The sequence below is a fragment of the Trifolium pratense genome, linkage group LG2, assembly GCF_020283565.1.
Source record: "Trifolium pratense cultivar HEN17-A07 linkage group LG2, ARS_RC_1.1, whole genome shotgun sequence".
Classification (NCBI taxonomy): domain Eukaryota; kingdom Viridiplantae; phylum Streptophyta; class Magnoliopsida; order Fabales; family Fabaceae; genus Trifolium; species Trifolium pratense.
Window position 1 is genome coordinate 29,432,992 of NC_060060.1, and position 18,646 is coordinate 29,451,637.

General features: G+C 31.8%; 1 protein-coding gene and 1 long non-coding RNA gene across 2 annotated transcripts; one reads left to right on the forward strand and one right to left on the reverse strand.

The window, feature by feature from the left end:
* Positions 1-142: 142 nt before the first annotated feature.
* Positions 143-3,467, forward strand: LOC123908883. The gene is made up of 3 exons (XR_006809778.1): positions 143-540; positions 1,109-1,561; positions 3,240-3,467. It is a non-coding gene; the product is annotated as an uncharacterized LOC123908883 (long non-coding RNA).
* A 13,540-nt stretch (positions 3,468-17,007) lies between these two features.
* On the reverse strand, positions 17,008-17,819 carry LOC123910974. Its single transcript, XM_045962270.1, has one exon. The coding sequence runs from the start codon at positions 17,651-17,653 to the stop codon at positions 17,216-17,218; it is 438 nt and encodes a 145-aa protein (XP_045818226.1). The 5' UTR covers positions 17,654-17,819; the 3' UTR covers positions 17,008-17,215.
* Positions 17,820-18,646: the final 827 nt, after the last annotated feature.

Here is an 18,646-nt window from a genome sequence, read left to right on the forward strand (position 1 = left end):
GTGAAAATTATCTAAAATATGTATGTATCTGGCCATATTTAGGCACAGATGTAAAATGTCAGGTTAAATACAAAAAAAAAAAAAATTTTTGGAACGGTAATAGTGTGATATCTCTCTCCCAAGACTTCAGAAAAAACCCTCACCTTCGCAAGAACCGGCGATGCAAACCCTCACCGCCGTCCTCTACCGGCGACAAGATTGAACCCTCCGCAACCTTTAATCAACTCACCACCAGCGCCGTCCTCTCTCTCACTCGCAGTCGTCCTCTCTCTCACGAACCCTAACTCCAAATCGAAGCTTCTCTTTCTTTCTCCGGCCTCTACTCTCACGAATCGAAGCTTGTCGTTCTCTCTCACCCTAGATTCGCGATCGAAGAGATGTCTCTCTAACACTTGTTCTCTCTCGAACCCTAGCCTCCAATCCCTTTCATTGAATCACAAATTCTAATCCCTAATTGAAGAACCAAGGCTTACTGAACCCAAATCGAAGCTCAGTGAAACGAATCAAAGCTCTCTCAGCTCGTTACAGAGTCATAAACTGGTGAGTTCTGACGATTAAGGGTTTTTAGGTTTTAGCATATGTTTATCTTTCATTTTAATCTTTGATTTTGATGATTAAGGGTTTAATCCTGTGTAATTTTTTGTAATCTTCTACTTTTGCTTTTGTATATTGAACCATAAAGTGGGACTTGAATTGTTTTTTGTGAATGTGATTATTGAAAAGATTGATGTTTTGTTTTTATGGTCAATCTGATTATGGAATTTAATTAATGGGCCAGAATTGATGTTTGAAGCATTGTGGTGTCAGCATAAACTGTCGCCGTAATTGGTTTGTGTTAAGTATATTTTAGCTCACAACATATGTTTTATTTTTTATATTCTGAGATGTGATGATCTCTGGAGAGAGCATAAATTGAAAATGGATTATGTGAACATGGATATGACTTTATGGGACACTGCGAATTATATGAAAAATGAGAACTTTGTTGATGGGTTGTAGGATGATGATATTTTGAGCTTTATGAAACTGTGTATGACTTTGATTTACAGTTTTAATAATGTTCATTTTGATGCTAATGCGTTTGTTTGCTTGACTTTCTACATTGAAGTTCCGGGAGAAGACAATGGATGATCAAGAACCTACTGATTTGCTGGTTCATACAGTCGTGGCCTCTGTTGTGCCAGAATTGCTTAGCAAGAAGACTACTTTGAAAAGGGTGACTTGATTTCATCTCAATTTTTATGTATTTGAAACATAATTTATCTTTGTGTTTGATGGTTAACACTTAACAAGGTTCCTCTTTATGGTTGATTTTTATGCCTTTATTATGATTATTAGAATTTAATTTGTTGTTCTGAATTCTGAACAATGGCCATGATCCTTAGCTTAGCTATTAAGTAGAAGGTTTAGGATAAATTGGAAACTCACTCATCTTTCTTCCATGGCCGAACCACACACTCCACCATCACTATACACTCACTCAAAATTCATCTCTCCACCATTTTCATCCTTTCGAAGCTTGTTTGAAAGCTAGGAGTTGTGATGAGCTTCCTCTTCTAAGGTAACTAGAACTTCTTTTCTTCTCCATAGCAGGTCAAGCTCTTAGAGCTTGAAGAATGGTTTTATGTCTTTTTCATATTTATGATTTAGTTAACTCCTAATGGAAGTCTTATAGTAGCTATTATGAAACTAGTGTGTTAAGGGTAGTTAGATGGATTTTCATGGTTGAAACCATGGCTTTCACAATAGTCAGTAGCTAGGCATTTGAGAAAATTCCAATTAATCAAGAACTTAAAGTTTGTCATGGTTTAATTAAAATTAAAACTATTCTATGACTTGTGGTACTTACACTTTTTTTGTGTTTAACTTAAAAGAGAAAAGCCCTAATTTATTTGTGCAAGTCATGTCTTCTTTAAAAGAAAATTTACAATTTATCAAAGACATGGGAGTTGCTTCTGCTGCTTTGAAATTAGACCCTCTGTAGCTTTTGAAAACATGTATTGATGTGGTCTAATTTTGAAGAATAAAAGTGAGGGTTTAAATCTACTTAGCTTAAAATTTTGAGTTACTTTGGAAAAGAAATTTTTAAGTTAAGATAAGCTTTTGATGATTGTTTTATACAAGTAGATTATTGGTTTTGGGAATGAAATGTTTGAACTAGCCATGTTTTATTGAGGGCCGAGGCATGTATAGTACATGTATCATGCTTCTTTTCAAAATTTTCATGCTATTTTAAAAAGAGAATGATCATGGTTTAGAAGAAAACAATTATTTAGTAACTCAATGAAATTTACTTTGTTTGGAGATGAAACTAGAAACTTTTTCATTGCAACATGTATAATTATTTCTCATTGTGATTATTAAGTGATTGTTTACACGAGCCTTTTGATCTTTAATAAGGTTGCTACATGTTAAGTTGACACTGCTTTATGTAAGATTTGCTTCAAGTTTTGGGACTGGTTTATGCAACATATTTGGGGTACAGCCTAACGGCAATGACTGTGGATATTATGTAATGAAGAATATGATTGACATTGTCTCCGCTAGTATTACAAAGAATTGGATGGAGGTATTATATTTTTCTTTATCGACATTATATGTATTTTTCGTTAACCTCTGTTGATGTTTAGCAGACTGCTTATGCTTTTATGGTAAATCTGTATAGGTTTGGTTGGCACTTAATAAGTGAAATTAACAAACAAATAGTGTAGATAGTGGAACCACAAGTTAGATTATGAGACAGAAGTATTGATTGCTGCATTTTTTCTGCATAAAAAGAAGTATTGATTGCTGCATTTTTTCTGCATAAATGAGACTGGTTTTCTGTATATTCATGCATAAGAATGAGACTGTTTTGCTGTAAATTTCTGCATGAAATTGGGACTGGTTTGATGGATTTTTCTGCATAACAACGGCACTGCTTTGCTATAAATTTCTGCATAAAAAGAAGGGCTGGTTTGCTGCATTTTTCTGCATAAAGGGGACTGTTTTCTTTGTTTCTTTTCTGCAGAATTCTGCAGGTTGCATGCTCCCAATTGCGCGGGCGCGCCACACCCTTCGTGGGGCGCTCGAGGCAGCAGCCTTTAGCTCACTTTGTGTTGCATTTTGTTCGATTTTAGATCATGCAGTATGATACTACCTGAATGTATGTTAATTTATATATATGAATAAGTTGATCATGTATACGTAATGAATTTGAGCCATGTATGTATAAGTAAATATATATTTACATATTGTAGGTGTTCGATAATCCCACGACATTAACAGAGGAGGAGCTGTATGAATTGTGAAACCGCTGGGCAACTTGTTTTCTTGACCTATATATATAATCCTGAGGTAGATTATGATGTTGCCGATGAGGCTTAGGAGCTAGCTAGGTTAATTTGTATGATGTTACGATGGATTCATATTAATTATGATGTTTTGAATTGTAATGACATTTGGTATTTTGCTTGAATGTTGAATTGTATGACATTTTGGATGAATGTTGAATTGTATGACATTTGGTATTTTGGATGAATGTTGAATTTTAATGACATTTGATTATATTTTGCAACTGTATTTTGGTTGAATGTTAAATTGTAGTGGTATTTTAGTTTTTTTAATTATAAAAAAGGATTTAAAATATAAAAAAGAAAACGCAGGGTTTTGAAAAAAAATAATTAAATAAAGATACTATTTTACATCTGGTGGACTTGGTCAGATGTAAAAGGTCCAATTTAATTAAAAAAAAAAATTGGTCAGCTGAAACTTGAGAACAGAGGTAAAAGGGGATACTTTTACATCTGGCGAATGTCAGATGTAAAAAGCATAAACTTACTACTTCTCGTACGTCTACCTCTGACTTGGGCCAGATGTAAAAGGGGGTTTTGGCCAGATGTAAAAAGTGTTTTCTGTACTAGTGCTAAATATATATTACAAGTTACATTTTGTCAAAAAAAAAAAAACATGAATTATAAGGAGTACAAAGAACACTTAACCCTTACGATTTACAGAAACACTAATAATAAAAAAGGAAAATGATAACCGGTGCCCCCGGGGCACTGGTTAAGGTAACTAAAGATAGTAATATTTTCTTGAAACTTATGAAGTCAACATCTTAAAAGTTTAAATTTTTGTTTTTTCAATGCAATTTTTTTCTTTTCTTTCCCTGTTTAGTTCCTTAACTAGTGCCCCGGGGACACTGGTTAGCATGACCCAATAAAAAATAAGTCGGTGCATTTTCCAGCCAACCCCAGTAGTAATACCTTGTTGTATCATTTGCATGTGATTTGATGTAGTAGCATGCAATTCACTTTCTTGTTTAGTGTTGGCTAAACAATGGGTAGCAAGTGATAATTGAGCCTTTAAAAGTAACAAAAAGGTGTTTTTTATGTTGTTTAATCTATTCTATTTTTTTAGCAGATTAATCTGATTGAATGAGTTTGAATTAATGAATTGTATGGTTCAAAACTTTTAACTTGCAAGGTCTAAAATAGTGGGTTAAACTAAAAAAAAAGACTCAAAAACTCAAATGCCCTTTTATTAAAAGATAATAATAGGAGTATTTTTTTATAAATATAGGAGTATTTTTTATGTACAAAAAAAATAGAAGTATTTCTTTAATTCCCTTCTTCCATTTGCTTAGATTTTGATTGGGATCACCTCCCTTGAATCTACTTGAATGTCCGATATATAATAAAACACACAAGTTTAAACCATTTCACTTGTCACACTCTTTAGGGTTGTTTGTTTCCGGATTACAAAGTGAATTTCTAAAAATATAACACTGGAAATATTTATCATAAAAAGAAATTGAAAATATTTATTATCATGTTTGGTTAAAGGGATTCAAAAATCATTTCCAACAATAATTATTCCTAAGAAGTATATATATTATATACCCATGTTTATGGGAATGTTATTCTCGAGCAAAGAAGGTTGGAATATAATATTTCAGATAGATGGTTATAATACATTAGCATGGTGGTATTGCGAATTTTTCCACCATCATATGATATATGGTTTTTTTATTATTTAAAAAATAAATAAAAAATATTCCCAAGCATTTTTAATTGTTAACCAAACAATTTTTTTTGTAAAATTCCAAGGAAAAGAGTTTCCATTATTATGTATTGGGAAACCTAATTTCAGGATAAATTTTTGCATCAATGGATATGACCATCAAGAATTCACTTTGTAATCAGGAAACAAACCTAATTAGGAAATCCAGAGATAAATTTTCAGAAATTCCCGGGTTTAATTCCTAGGGGTTTAAAACCAAACACACTTTAATTAAACCCCTAGGGTCTCACCAACTATATATGACCATCTTAAAGGTTTTACCAGGCCCGGTTTTGGGCCAGGGCAAGCAGGGCCCCAGCCCAGGGCCCCTAAAAAATTGGGGCCCAATTTTTTTTGTAAGCCCATCATCTTGATAATAGAATAAGTAGCTGATGAAGATAAAATATAACAAGAATTTCAATTTGGCGCAGTGGCTAGCACTCTGTTCCTGCACACAAGTGGTTCTGTGTTCGAGTAGGAGCAGTGATACCTTTTTTTGTTTTGTTTTCTTTTATTTTATGAGAATAGAAATAGTGATGAAGGGAATTGAGAGCCCACTACCACCAACAAATAATTGTATCCATTCATATTAAACTTTACATAAATTATTTAAAAAATTGTGTTTTTTTTTTATACAATTGTGTTTCTTTTTATAAAATAATAAGTTTTTTTTTTCTATAAATACAATCACTCTATAATCCATAGATAATTTTACTACTTTATTTTTCTTAAACTATATTTTGTTATTTCTTTTAAAATAAAGAATTAATTTCTAAAATTATGTTGCAATTTTTATTAAAAACAATATCAATTTTTAATGATATTAGTTTGAAAATATATTTTGTTATTATTGATTAGAATATAACTATTTTATATTATTGATGTTATTTATATTTTAAATAAATGATGTTCTTTTTTTTAAAAAAATTATATAATCTTTTTATTAGGGGTCTATTTTTTTTATTTGCCCTGGACCTCCAAAATCTCGGAACCGGCCCTGGGTTTTACACTATAATATATTTTGCTTATAAAAAAAAATCATAAAGGTTTTACACATTTTTTCCATGCTTACATATGTACAATTTTTTCTTACTTTAATATTGCCCGAAATGTCTAGGAGTTTTATCTTTTACTTAAAACCGTGAGTTTTCAATGCCAAAAAAAATAAAACCGTGAGTTTTTTTTTCTCAACCCTTTTATTTTTTTATATCAATGATTGTTTCAGTTTGATTTTAAATTCGAATACTTTTAATTGATTTGACTTTCACTTAAGTTTATGAATCACATGAGCTGTATCATTTGGTTCTTTAAGACAAAATTAAAAAATTTCAGTTATATTTTCTAACAAAAGAAATAAATGAAAACCTATACTCCGTAGATTCCTTATGTTGACCAACTAATAGTAGACTCACATAAAAAATATTGAGAAATGTATACAAGAATAGTCAAAATCCACCATATATATGCTCCAACAATTTCAAAGAAAACTACATATATAAAGGACTTAGTGTAAATAAAATTATTAGGCCATATTAATTACTCAAATGTATCCTCAAGTTCATATATATTACAAATCTCAACTTATAATAGTAAATCGGATAAGTATAAACATAATATAAAGTAAAGTGTATATATGTGTGGTGGAAAAGTTGACAAGAAGTGGGAGTAGCTGTTGCATGCAACAACAAATTCTTTAATCATAATCATAACTTAAATCAAGTGGAAGCTACAGAAGTGCTTTACAGTATGCTAAGTCCTTGTATACAAATTTAGAGAAGATTTATCATCATGATGACTTACAAAAAAGCCACTTAATCCATGAAAAAACACACGAAAGACAAATTGGATGATAGAAACTAAATAATTTTTTTAACAAAACACACTTTTTATCACGGTCGATTCACGTGTAAGGGAGTCAGAAAATTAAGTAAGTGGTTAGAAATTTGATATCTAATTTTTGTATGTAAAGAAAACTTAAATAGAAGAAAGAAGTTACTTGTATACATGTTCAATGAATTTCCCAATGAAAATCAATCATTATTAAAACTGTGATGTATCGATTAGAGTATGTTTAAAGGAGTGTATTAGAGAATGTGACTCTAACACTCCTCCATATCCATATATCATGGTTATAAAATGTAATGGGTGTTTTGTCAACAAAAAAATCAAATGAGTGTCAAATCTAAATTTTATATTGAATGACAATCAAATTATTCAAGCATATATTTATCAAAGAATCCATACTAGTTTTTTTTTTTTTTTTTGGTACAAATCCATACTAGTTTTTTATATGGTTTTGCTATATGTAATTTACATCTTATCATTTTAATTTACATTCATAGGAGTATATAGGAGTAATTTACATTCTATATCTCAGGTTCTCCTTTGTCATGTAGTCGTTTTTTATATTTTAGTTATATTAAAATCTAATAAAAAACTGTATAAAATAAGATTTACAAAATCATGAAATAGAATAAGCAAATTAACAGGTAATTTATTTGTTGGAAATATATAGTTTACATATTGAGTGAATTTCCTTTTTGTTCAAAATAGGATGACTATATTAATTTATAAAGAGTAATAACTATTTATAGAATGATATACTCCATACTTTTGAAGTTTTGACAATGTAGAATGGCATATTTGATACTTTAAAGTTCTTAAGAGGGGTCCATAGAGAGATAGTCACGAATATAAGCAAGGATATGGTATATAGCTAATGAGAAAGTGGTAGGGAATAAAGAGTTTAGGTTGTCTCCATTTATTATTCCTCCATTTATTCTCTATTTGAAGAGAGATAGACATATTAAAAATTAATGGGACTCATTAAAAGTGGGTCCCATTAATTTGTGGACTCCACTAATTTTTTCTTGTGTCTATCTCACTCTAAATGGAGAATAAATGGAGAGATAATAAATGGAGGGAACCTGAACTCGAGAATAAAGGGCCAAATGGTATTATGACCCAATGGAAAATGCTCAGCGCCTCAGCCTAATCAAGTTTGAAGTCAACCTTGGTGACATGTATAAGTGTTATTTACATAGTTTTTTTTTTTTTTTTACAAAAGAATGGCAAATCGCCAACGTGTTATTTACATAGTTATCTTTATCATTTTACGGCTCGTTTGGTGCGCAGGATAGGATAGCGATAGGATAGGATAAGAAGCTGGATAAGAATAGGATAGGATAGTGACAGGATAAGCACATATTCTATCATGTGTTTGGTGCACAAAGGATAATAAAGATGATATCATTATTTTATCATATCCTGTGTTTGTTGAAGACTTGATATTGATGTGATATGATTAAATGAAAAATTTATTCTCGTAAAACAAATACATTTTTTGTTAAAAAATATATTTTTAATTAACATAAAATAAATTAAAAAAATTTTGCAGAAATTGAAATTGTATCAAATTAACATACTAAAAATTCTCCCCTTAATCCTTCTCTATCAACCGGTTGTTGTCTAATGCAATTATTTTCACAAAACCACATTGAAGAATGACTCACTAAGATTAAAATTGTAAAACAAAGATCAATCATCTCTAAAAATGATTGCTGCAAAATTTGATATAGCATCAAATTTTGTTGTCTCTGTAAATCATCCATATTACCTATAAAACAGAACAAGTGTTTTGAAACTTGATATTTTCTCTCAATCAAACACAGTATCCCAAAACAGAAAAAAAAACACAGGCAGTAGCAAAGAAAACAAAAACATAGCAGTAGCAGAACAGCAGCAAAGAAAACACAGGCAGTAGCAATATCCACATGTAGCAAATCGATGGGTTATAATCATAATAATAGGCAATAGTATTAGGTAGATATAAAGACTATGCAATAACAGCACAGCAACAAAGAACCAAAACCTGTCAATCCCAAATCGATGAGTTATAAAATAGTAATAAAATCATTGATCATTGATTCATAAAAGCACAAGAAGTGCTATTCAATAAGGAATATACAGAGATACTAAAAAACAACAAGTTCCTCTTCATAGACAACATTAAAAACGCAAATCATAGGGGAAAAAAACTGCAGTGTACTATTCATAGCTATATAAAGCAGAATCGATTGATAACAAAAGAGAAATAATAATAATGATAGTTGATGAATAAAAAACAATTCATAGCTATATAAAACAATGATAATAATAGGACCTCTGAGATGAGAAACGGCAACAGTGGCTATAAAACAATTCATTAGCTATAAAATAATTATCGGTGTATACCTAAGAGATGAGAAACGGCAACAGTAGGAGAAGAGAGTAGCGTGAAAAAAAGCAAAAAGCTACCGGTGAGAATCGAAGAGTGAAAAAGCGCTAGGTTAATATAATCCTATCAGGTTGCTAACCCAACCCAAAATAAGGATTAGAATAACAAAGAGTCAATAGGATAGGATTAGTAATAGGTTAAATTTATCCTTTCCAATTGGTGCACCAAATATCGGATAGGAACAGGATAGGTTAATTTTATCATATCCTGTCTCCTTATCCTGTGCACCAAACGGGCCCTTATCGTTTGAGTTCGGTGTAATATGGTTTTCTCATCTTGGTATGTCATAAGTTGATTTTTCCCTCTTGTAATAATGTAGAATAACTTTATAAATAATAAGAGTCATTAGATTAAAATGAAATAGAGGGTAGAGATTTGGAGTAACTATTTTAAATTACTCCAGTTCAAATCTCTAAAACTATTTTTTTTTAACCAAAATAAATAAAACTATATATATATAAAGCTTGCATATTTGCATTATTTTTGTTTCCTTTTGCATTATTTTCATTACTAAGGCATTATATCTTTAAAGTTTAACATTGTGAGTGAAGTGGATAACTATTTAATTTTTTGTTTTTTTCTTTTTTGCAGTCATGCCTTAGTGTCCACTCAAAAATCTCATATTTGTAAACATTTCACCTGATTCGTCTTCAACAAGAGAGTCACCCTGCTCTCTACATTTTGCTACCGGAGTAAATAGCTACGAGATTGGTATTCCACAACACAACTAGATATCTACAATTTAAAAGACTAAATACAAAACAGGGAATTCTTGTCTCTTTAACGCACGGCGAAAATCATTCTAAACTGAAGATCAGTATGACTGATCTTCAAAATTTTTTTTGGTAGAAAATGACTGATCTTCAATTTAATTTGCATAAAAATGACTTTTATCGTGCATCAAAGAGACAAAAATTCTTTGTTTTTGTGTTTTGTCTTTGAATTGTATATGTCTGGTTGCACCGTGGAATACCAGCTATTTACTTCAGCGGCAAAACGTAGAGAGCACTCTTCTTATTGAATACCAATCTGACGAAATGTTAACGAACATGAGAGATTTTGAGTCTCCACCAAGGCATGGCGGCAAAAAGAAAAAAAAAACAAAAAATTAAAGCATTTTTAAAAAGTTATTCACTTCAATCACACAATGTTCAAATTTAAAGATTCAATGCATTAAAGATACGATGTGTCAAAGATGAGTTTGAGTTTCCTCCATTTGTTATCCCACTATTTATTCTTCATTTAGAGAGAGATATACACGAGTGAAGATTAGTGGGGTCCACAAATTAGTGGGAACCGGGTCCATAAATTAGTGGACCCATAGGGGCCAAATCCCAAAATGATATTGCATGGAGGAACTAAATAAAAAAAAAAATGAAATTTAACCCAAAAACATAGTTTTCTTCTTGTTTCTCTAAACCTAGAAATTGACTCATATTTCTATAAGCCCATAAATTTGTGTTGAAGGTGCTAATCGAAAGACGAATACTTTGAACATGGCCGAGATGGGAATCTTCGCGTTCCGCATTCGAGAAAGCGTTGGGTGTCTGTCCAATTTTTTTATTTTTCGATCGATTATACTCTTAATGTTTATTTTTATTGAAATAAATTTAGTGCCCTTTGAAAGCACAAAAAAAAAAAAGTTGCTATCTTCATTAAAAAGGGAGGTTATTTCTGTACATCAAATTAATCACATCAAATAATACGATGTTTTCTCTCCCGACCCCCCGTGATTCTTTTATACCCCCAATATTCCAATTTTGCCCTTGCAGAAAAATTCGGTTCGTAGAAACCGAATTTTTTCTAGTGCAAATTCGGAGTAAATTTCAGTTTTTAGAAACCGAAATTTGTTTTCAAGGCAAAAAAAACTTTAATTTCTACAAACCGAAGTTTTTTCGAGGGTAAAATTGGAAATTCAGGGGGTATAAAAGAAACACGGGGGGTCGAGTGAGAAAACATCAAATAATACTTATGTTGTTTTTTTATAGTAGATATTTAAGAGCCTTGGGCTTAGAGCCCTTAATGCAAGCAATGCCCATAAAAGTAGATAAAAAAAAAACGCAATTAAAAAGGGGAAAAACAGATGGCATTAGAGAGTGATAGAGAAAGAGGAGCAACCGTGAGAGAGGGAGAGGTGATGAGTGGCGGGCGTGTGACGGTGGCTGGCCGGACGGAATCCTTCCCTCACTATTCTTTAATTCTGTTTCCGTTCATCTTGCTCTGCTTCTTTCTTTTTTGTTCTGTTTGTGATTATTCTTGTTGCTGTTTCTTGTTATGGATATGGGTGGTTTAAGATGGTGGTGGTTATTGTGAGATTGGTAGAGATGGTGGTTGTGTTGTGTTATTGATGCTTGAAGTAGTGGAAGGTTTGTTGAAGATGGTGAGTTCTAATGGTGGTGTTGGTGATGAAAGAGGTGAGGTTGGAGATGATGATATTGGAAGTTGAAAATGGTAGTGATATGAGGAAGATATAGTGATGATATGATTTTGTTACTGATTTTTATTCTCTCCCTCTGATTTTTGTTCTCAGTTCTGATTTGTCAATTATAGTAGTCCCTGAATTACAAAAAATATTTTAATGTCCCTGATTTGACTATTCGTTAGTCAAAGTGGTCCTTAACGTTAAACTGACGTTAATTCTGATGACGTGTCCTCTTTTTTTGCCACATCACATGCTTATGTGTTACTTTCTTGCTTATATGTGAATTACATGGTGCTTAAGGACTAAAACGAATACAATGTGTCTTCTTCAACCCAAAAACTTATCCAAAACCCAGAAAACTATTTCCCCTCTTAAAACCCATTGAGGACAAACTCATTTCACCATAAACAATGGAATCAACCTTAAAATCCATTGAGGACAAACCCATTTCACCATATGATTAAACTTCTCACTCTTAGTTCATAAACAATGTATGCCTCAGATCCAAATGCATAAAGAATTGGCTAGTGAAGTTCACAACTAGCTTAACGAGTTAAACCACCAGTAGAAACAACAACACAACAATCAAACAACAGAAAAATACCAAAAAAAATAAAAATAAAATTAAACACAACATTAAGCACTAAAATAATAACCTTTAATTGAGCTTAATTTCATATTATAATAAATAAAGGTTTCAAAAAATTATACAATGGAGATTGAAGTTTTGCTCAATTTGACACAAAATCAGAATTGAGACCAAATCAAAATAAAACTAATAATATGAAAATTTCAAATAAAAAATAGTCTCTAAATCTATTAATTTTGAAACACACTATGCAAGGTGATAGTTTTCAGATTTAACAATGGAATTAAAATTTAGGGTTTTCAACAAAAATTAGGGATTTTTTTATTTTGAAGCATGAATTGAACAAAATAAAGCAATAGAAGATTTGATTGGAAGTAGAAAATGGAAGAAGATGATGATGTGATGATGGGTTGGTGAGGGAGAGTGTAGAAAGAGGATGAAGATTTGTGTATAATGTTTTGATGGAGGTTTGTGAGGGAGATTGGAGAAAGAGGATGAAAGAATTGTGTTTATTCATTTTTTCCAGGAAGATGATATCATGATTTTATTCATTTTGGTCCCTAACTGTACTTCACCTTCATTTTGGTCCTTGCCTAGGTGTGCTTAGTTTTTGAATCAGATTTGCCAAGTCATGATCCAATTAGTCAACAATTAGTACAGGTCATGAAAAACAAACGGTTTTGTGACGGTAGGGACTACTTTGACAAACGGAGGTTCGAATCAAGGACTTAAAAATGTTTTTTCGTGATTCAGGAACTACTTTGACAACAAGTGACACTTTCAGGGACGAAAATGACTGTTTACTCCTCCATTTTCTTCTCCCTCAATTATGGCTTGAATTTATACCCAAGGAAATTAGGGTTTGGTGTACAAGAGAGGAAAGATAGACAGAACCTTTTGCTCTTGGTGAATGATTGGTTTGATTTAGGAAAAGGTTAAAAAAATTAGTTTGAAAAATGGTGAGGAAGGGGGTGAAAGCAATACAGCATGTGCTGCTGTTGTTCTGTGTTGTTATTTTTTTTCCATTATTTTATTATTATAACATAATAATAAAATGCATGCAATATTAATATTAATTATAACGTGCTTATAAAAAAATAAAATATTAATTATAACATAACTCAAGACTAAATGGTAGATAAATAAACTCTCATTTTATAGTTCCCTTTATAAAAATAACATAATAAACAATAAAAACTAAATATTATATAACACAAAACAGACAAGAGAAGAAGAAAAAGAACATGAGAAGGATTAAATTGTGAGTAAGGGTGTATAAATTTTCTAGCACAAGTGTGGTGCAATGAAGTTATCAATGAGGGCATGTTGATCATGGAAATGCAAGTTGGGGGGCCATATTCTCCACCTACTTCACCATAATAATATTAATTAACATCACATGGATTGCTTCAGTCCAGCACTCAGCAGAGAATTATGGACAGTACCCCCTCCGTGGGTAGGTATGAACCAATGAAGGATGATATAGAGTACAAAGAATTTATGGAGGACCCAGAATAATACTTGTTGACTTCCTTGCCGAATTTGTTTCAATACAGAGCAGAGAAAGGAATTTTCTGATAGGGTTGGTGCCCTGAAATCATAGAGGCATTCTACAAGTTTTCCATGGATCTAAAGACCATAGAAAAGATTGAGAAGTGAAATAGAGACCCAAAACAAAGAACTAGATTTGATGCTGGAATCTCAGCATATGAGCTACTCATAACTAACTCAGGTCCTGGAGTTACTTGTAGAGAGGGGCGCCTAAAGTTGACCTAACTCGGGTCCTGGAGTTACTTGTAGACATGGGCACCTAAATTTGACTCTCAATAACACATTAACAACGGATTCACAGTGTAGGGCAAAACTTTGAATGCTAGTAACATTAATGGTAGCCCTAATCTAACAGTGGAATTAGGCAGCATTCTATAGACATAATGAGAACTAGAAGTTTGTATTATGTATTTGTATACAACAGTTGCAATAACTGTGTGAAATCCAAAACCTATTATTATTTAGCCCTTTCCTAGCCAATACGGGATTCTTTTGTTGACCACTTTCATGGTTTCCAGTTATAATTGTAAAAGTTTATTGAATAAAAATATATTACTAAAGGTTGCAAAATATAATCTTGAATGTTGCTAGTCGCCTATAATAACAGCTGGAGCTCAAACAAAAGATTGTATTCATTTTTTTACTGTTCAACCCCAAATATATGCATACAAGTAAACTCATTGGATCATTTATAAACAGAGGACAGAGATTATATTATATAGTGCAGTTGAAAATTTCTTGTTCTCAAAATTCGTGATATATTTTGTAAAAACTAACATAGACAAACATAAAATTTAAGGACAAAACGTAGGTGCATTCCTTAGGTGCTGTTTGTGATGTTCTTCACTTAAAATATATTTTTGTGGTTATAACAAACTTAAAAAAAAAACTTATGGATTTGAGGAGATTATGGGTAGTAGTTATGAATATTTTAAGTGAAGAACAACACCTAAAGCACATAAGGAAATCCATCTAAGTTTTGTACAAATTTTAATTCTATTGAGCATAGATGCAGCTAGTAATTGAACAATGATAAACAGTATAGCATATAAAAGCTGTTAACTAGGAAGACAAACTTTTGCTTGCAAGTTAAGAGCAGATAAAATGATAAATACCTTCTCAAGACCCAATTCTGTTGAAATTGCTTAACTTCCAACTGGTACAAGAAGAAATCAGGGAATCTCTGCTTAAGGTTGAATCAGCCATGTAAATTAAAATCCAAGCTTTACATACAAACCCTGCCTAAAGAGAGAAATATATGAATTTTTGGCACATGAGGAGCCAGAGGAGGGACAATCTAGTAGCAGGCAGTCAATGTCTGGTTGCAGCGATGGGGCCTGTGGCAAGACTCATTGAGAGAGAGGAATGGAGAGAAAAGGAAGGTGAAAGAGATAGGACTTGAGGAAACATTCAAAAATTAAGAATCTCTGACAATTAGTGCAATATCTAAAACAAATAATCTTAATGAAATTGGAACTGTCGAGCAGCATCACTGCTATAAATAAAACAACAACATTGATACAGAGTTCCTCCACATTTGCGCTCTATTCAATAGCCAATGCCTGAGGATAGTTATTCATAGTGGCTCTTATCTTGCAGGAAAATGATAATTGTAAAGTTTAATCTTTCTTGATAACTGGACTTCATCCCAGAGAACCAAACAAAACAATCCCAAACATCTCACAAAAATAACTACATAATAACGCAAATCATATCTTATTTGGTCTTAGACTGATGAAGTGACACTTGTGCATCAAATTAGAAGATATCAATGGCTAATTGTATCCCTAACTCAAAATATATATGGAATGAATTGGGGAAGATGGAAAAATGAGAGGAGAAGTAAGATATGAGTACGCTATCACCCACATGTAATTGCATTTACAATATTGATGATGAGATATTGACTGACATATACTATATTATAGCAGGTAGGAAAAATAAGGGAAATGGGTTGAGTACCGTCGATTAGGGTGCAGTCAAGCGGCAGTCAGGTCCGTGATTGGAGTTGCAAGGTCAAGATCAAATGGCTTCAATTGTAATGCAATTTTGATTTATTAAAAATACAAAAATTCTGACTGTTATATTTGAACCAGCCAATCTCGATCAAACGATCCCAACCTTACTGACTGCATGCAATCATGGAAAGCCGACTGAACCCAATCCGCATCCAAAAATAAGACCATGAACATAAAGTATAAAGAAAATACTATAAATTATCTGAATATCAGACACAAATCTGTTCAATGAGCTCAGTGATGTAGCTTGATTTGGATATTCAGTAACAGAGCATGTATTAAATTAAATTGTGGACATTATATAGAATATCTGTTATAATCACAGGCAAATGTAATGAATTTTAAATTTAATTATTCCTTAACAAGTAAAACTCTTTGCATAAATTTTCAATTTCATATTCATCTGAGGGTCATTTATTTGTTTTCATATGCAGATATCATAAGGTTGTATGCATTAGCAGGGAAATTTAATTTCACCAACAGAACAACACTTCATCCATCTGCTGCCCCCATGCCACTCAACCATACTTTTCATGATTATATATAATATAACTTAATTAAATGAAATTTTTAACTTAAATTCCCAAATACCTTCATCCAGATAAAATACCTTCATCCAGATAAATTCTTAACAAACAAATAACACAATGGATTTTTATTCGCACAAAGCCACAACAACAAACAACCTACCTTACCATCAATGTCCATACCTTCTCATCAATATACACTTAACAGCGATCAAAATAAAAATCAAGGTAAATCTATGAAGCATGGACACTTCCTGGATTAGGCATGTCCCAATGTCAGACACTTCCCACATTTAATTGCATGGAATTATGTCATCTTTTCAAATTATTATCAGTGTCTAACTGTCTGTGTGTGCTTGTCGTTCTGGTGTCACACCGACACATGATTACATTGAATTACATCATCTTTCCAAGTTATTACCAATGTCAACCTGTCTGTGTCTGTGTGTGCTTGTTGTTCCGGTGTCGGTGTTCGTGCTTCGTAGAGGTAAATTACACAACTTTCATAGTATTTCAATAAAAATCCAGTTAAATTTCAACTCAAAATTACAAAGGAAACAATCACAAATCCACAAAAATCATGATAACAATTGAATGAACAATTCAAACTTGACTGAAGTTACAAAGTCACAAACAATCATGTATGATACTCACAATAACAAATCAAAGTAATTCACAACTTATAATGTACCATTTAAATACCGATTTGATAAGAAATCATATGATTTCGTCTGATTTTTACAGAGTAAATTAAAAACAGAAAATTCATAATCATAAGAAAAATAAAAACTAATCATACTTCTCTCTCCAAGAGTAAATAAGAAAGAAAACCCAAGAAAGTGATAAGAGAATATCACCAACAGTTTGTCTAAGCCAATCCCAAGCAAGATCTTCAACTTTCCTTTCAAAATAGATCCTCCACAAAGCCATAAAAACATGTAACAAAATACAACCCTTAGCAAAAAAGTGTTGAAAATCACGATCCTTAACAAACGAAACCATGAAGAGAAGAAAACCAATAGCAATAAGGAGTAAACCGGAGAACGAATCGGAGGTTTTGATTAGAAGTTGATCGTGCGGTGTAGATCCAAGAAGCTTTGTTGCCGTTTGAACGCCGTGACCGAAAGTGTAAACTTCTTTCATGTAAAACATCATTAGAGCTCCTGAAGTTATTGCGATTATTGAGTGAAGAATGCAGATGACGAAAAACGCCGATGAGGTTGACATTGATCGCCGGTGACAGATTCCGATTGAATTTTTTATGGATTAAACATTGGGAATTTGTAAAACCCTAATTCACGAAAGGAAAAATACAACTTTGTTTGTTGTTGTGATGTGATGTGATACTAATACTACTAATAAAGAGAGTAAATGTTTGTTTGTTTTTTTGTTACCAAAAGATAGTTAATGTTGTTATTAAGTTTTGTTTAGATAATTAGATTAGATTAACTGTTAAAAAAAGTTTTGTTTAGATTAATTAATTATCTTTTTAATGAAAATACGAATGAGATTCGGAAAGTGGTTAAGGGGGAGAGAGAGAGAGATTCTAATTCTAATCTAAAGTTGGAAGATAAGGATTCAGTGGGACCCAGTTAACACGTGGAAGTGCAGTGAGAAGAGTTGTTCACGGCGGAAATTGGAAATTTCAAATCTCTCGTTGTCATCTCATCTCATCTCATCTCATGAACGTCGGCAAGGACTAGAAAGGGAAGATTAGTGTTGTACAACTTGTACTACTACTCTATCTATTTTTGTTCTTGTTCCGATTCCAAAATCAATTTTTTATGCTTGTAGAAAGAAAATTCTGAGAGTGAATTGTCAAATATCCTGAAATTTTAAAATTCGTTAAATATTTCATAAAATTTGGAAATAGGCAAATTGTTATGTTTCGTTTATTCCGTCTATTTTGATATGTGACGGTTAATTTTGATGTTTTTTTTTTGTTGTCATTTGAACAAGTTGAACCAAGGTTGTCGGAATCTAATTTTTACGTCAACTTATCATAGCTAAATGGAATTGAAAAGTAGATTCAACTCATAAATTCGTAGAGTTTACCTCCTATTAAAATAAACATATATATACTAATATATATTCTAGCTTATTTTATTTTGAACATACTATTTTAAGATAATAATTTTATTTTTAATTTAAAAATTTAAGTGTTATAAATACTATTTAACGAAAATATTAAAAAATTAATATATTATTAATTTTAAATTA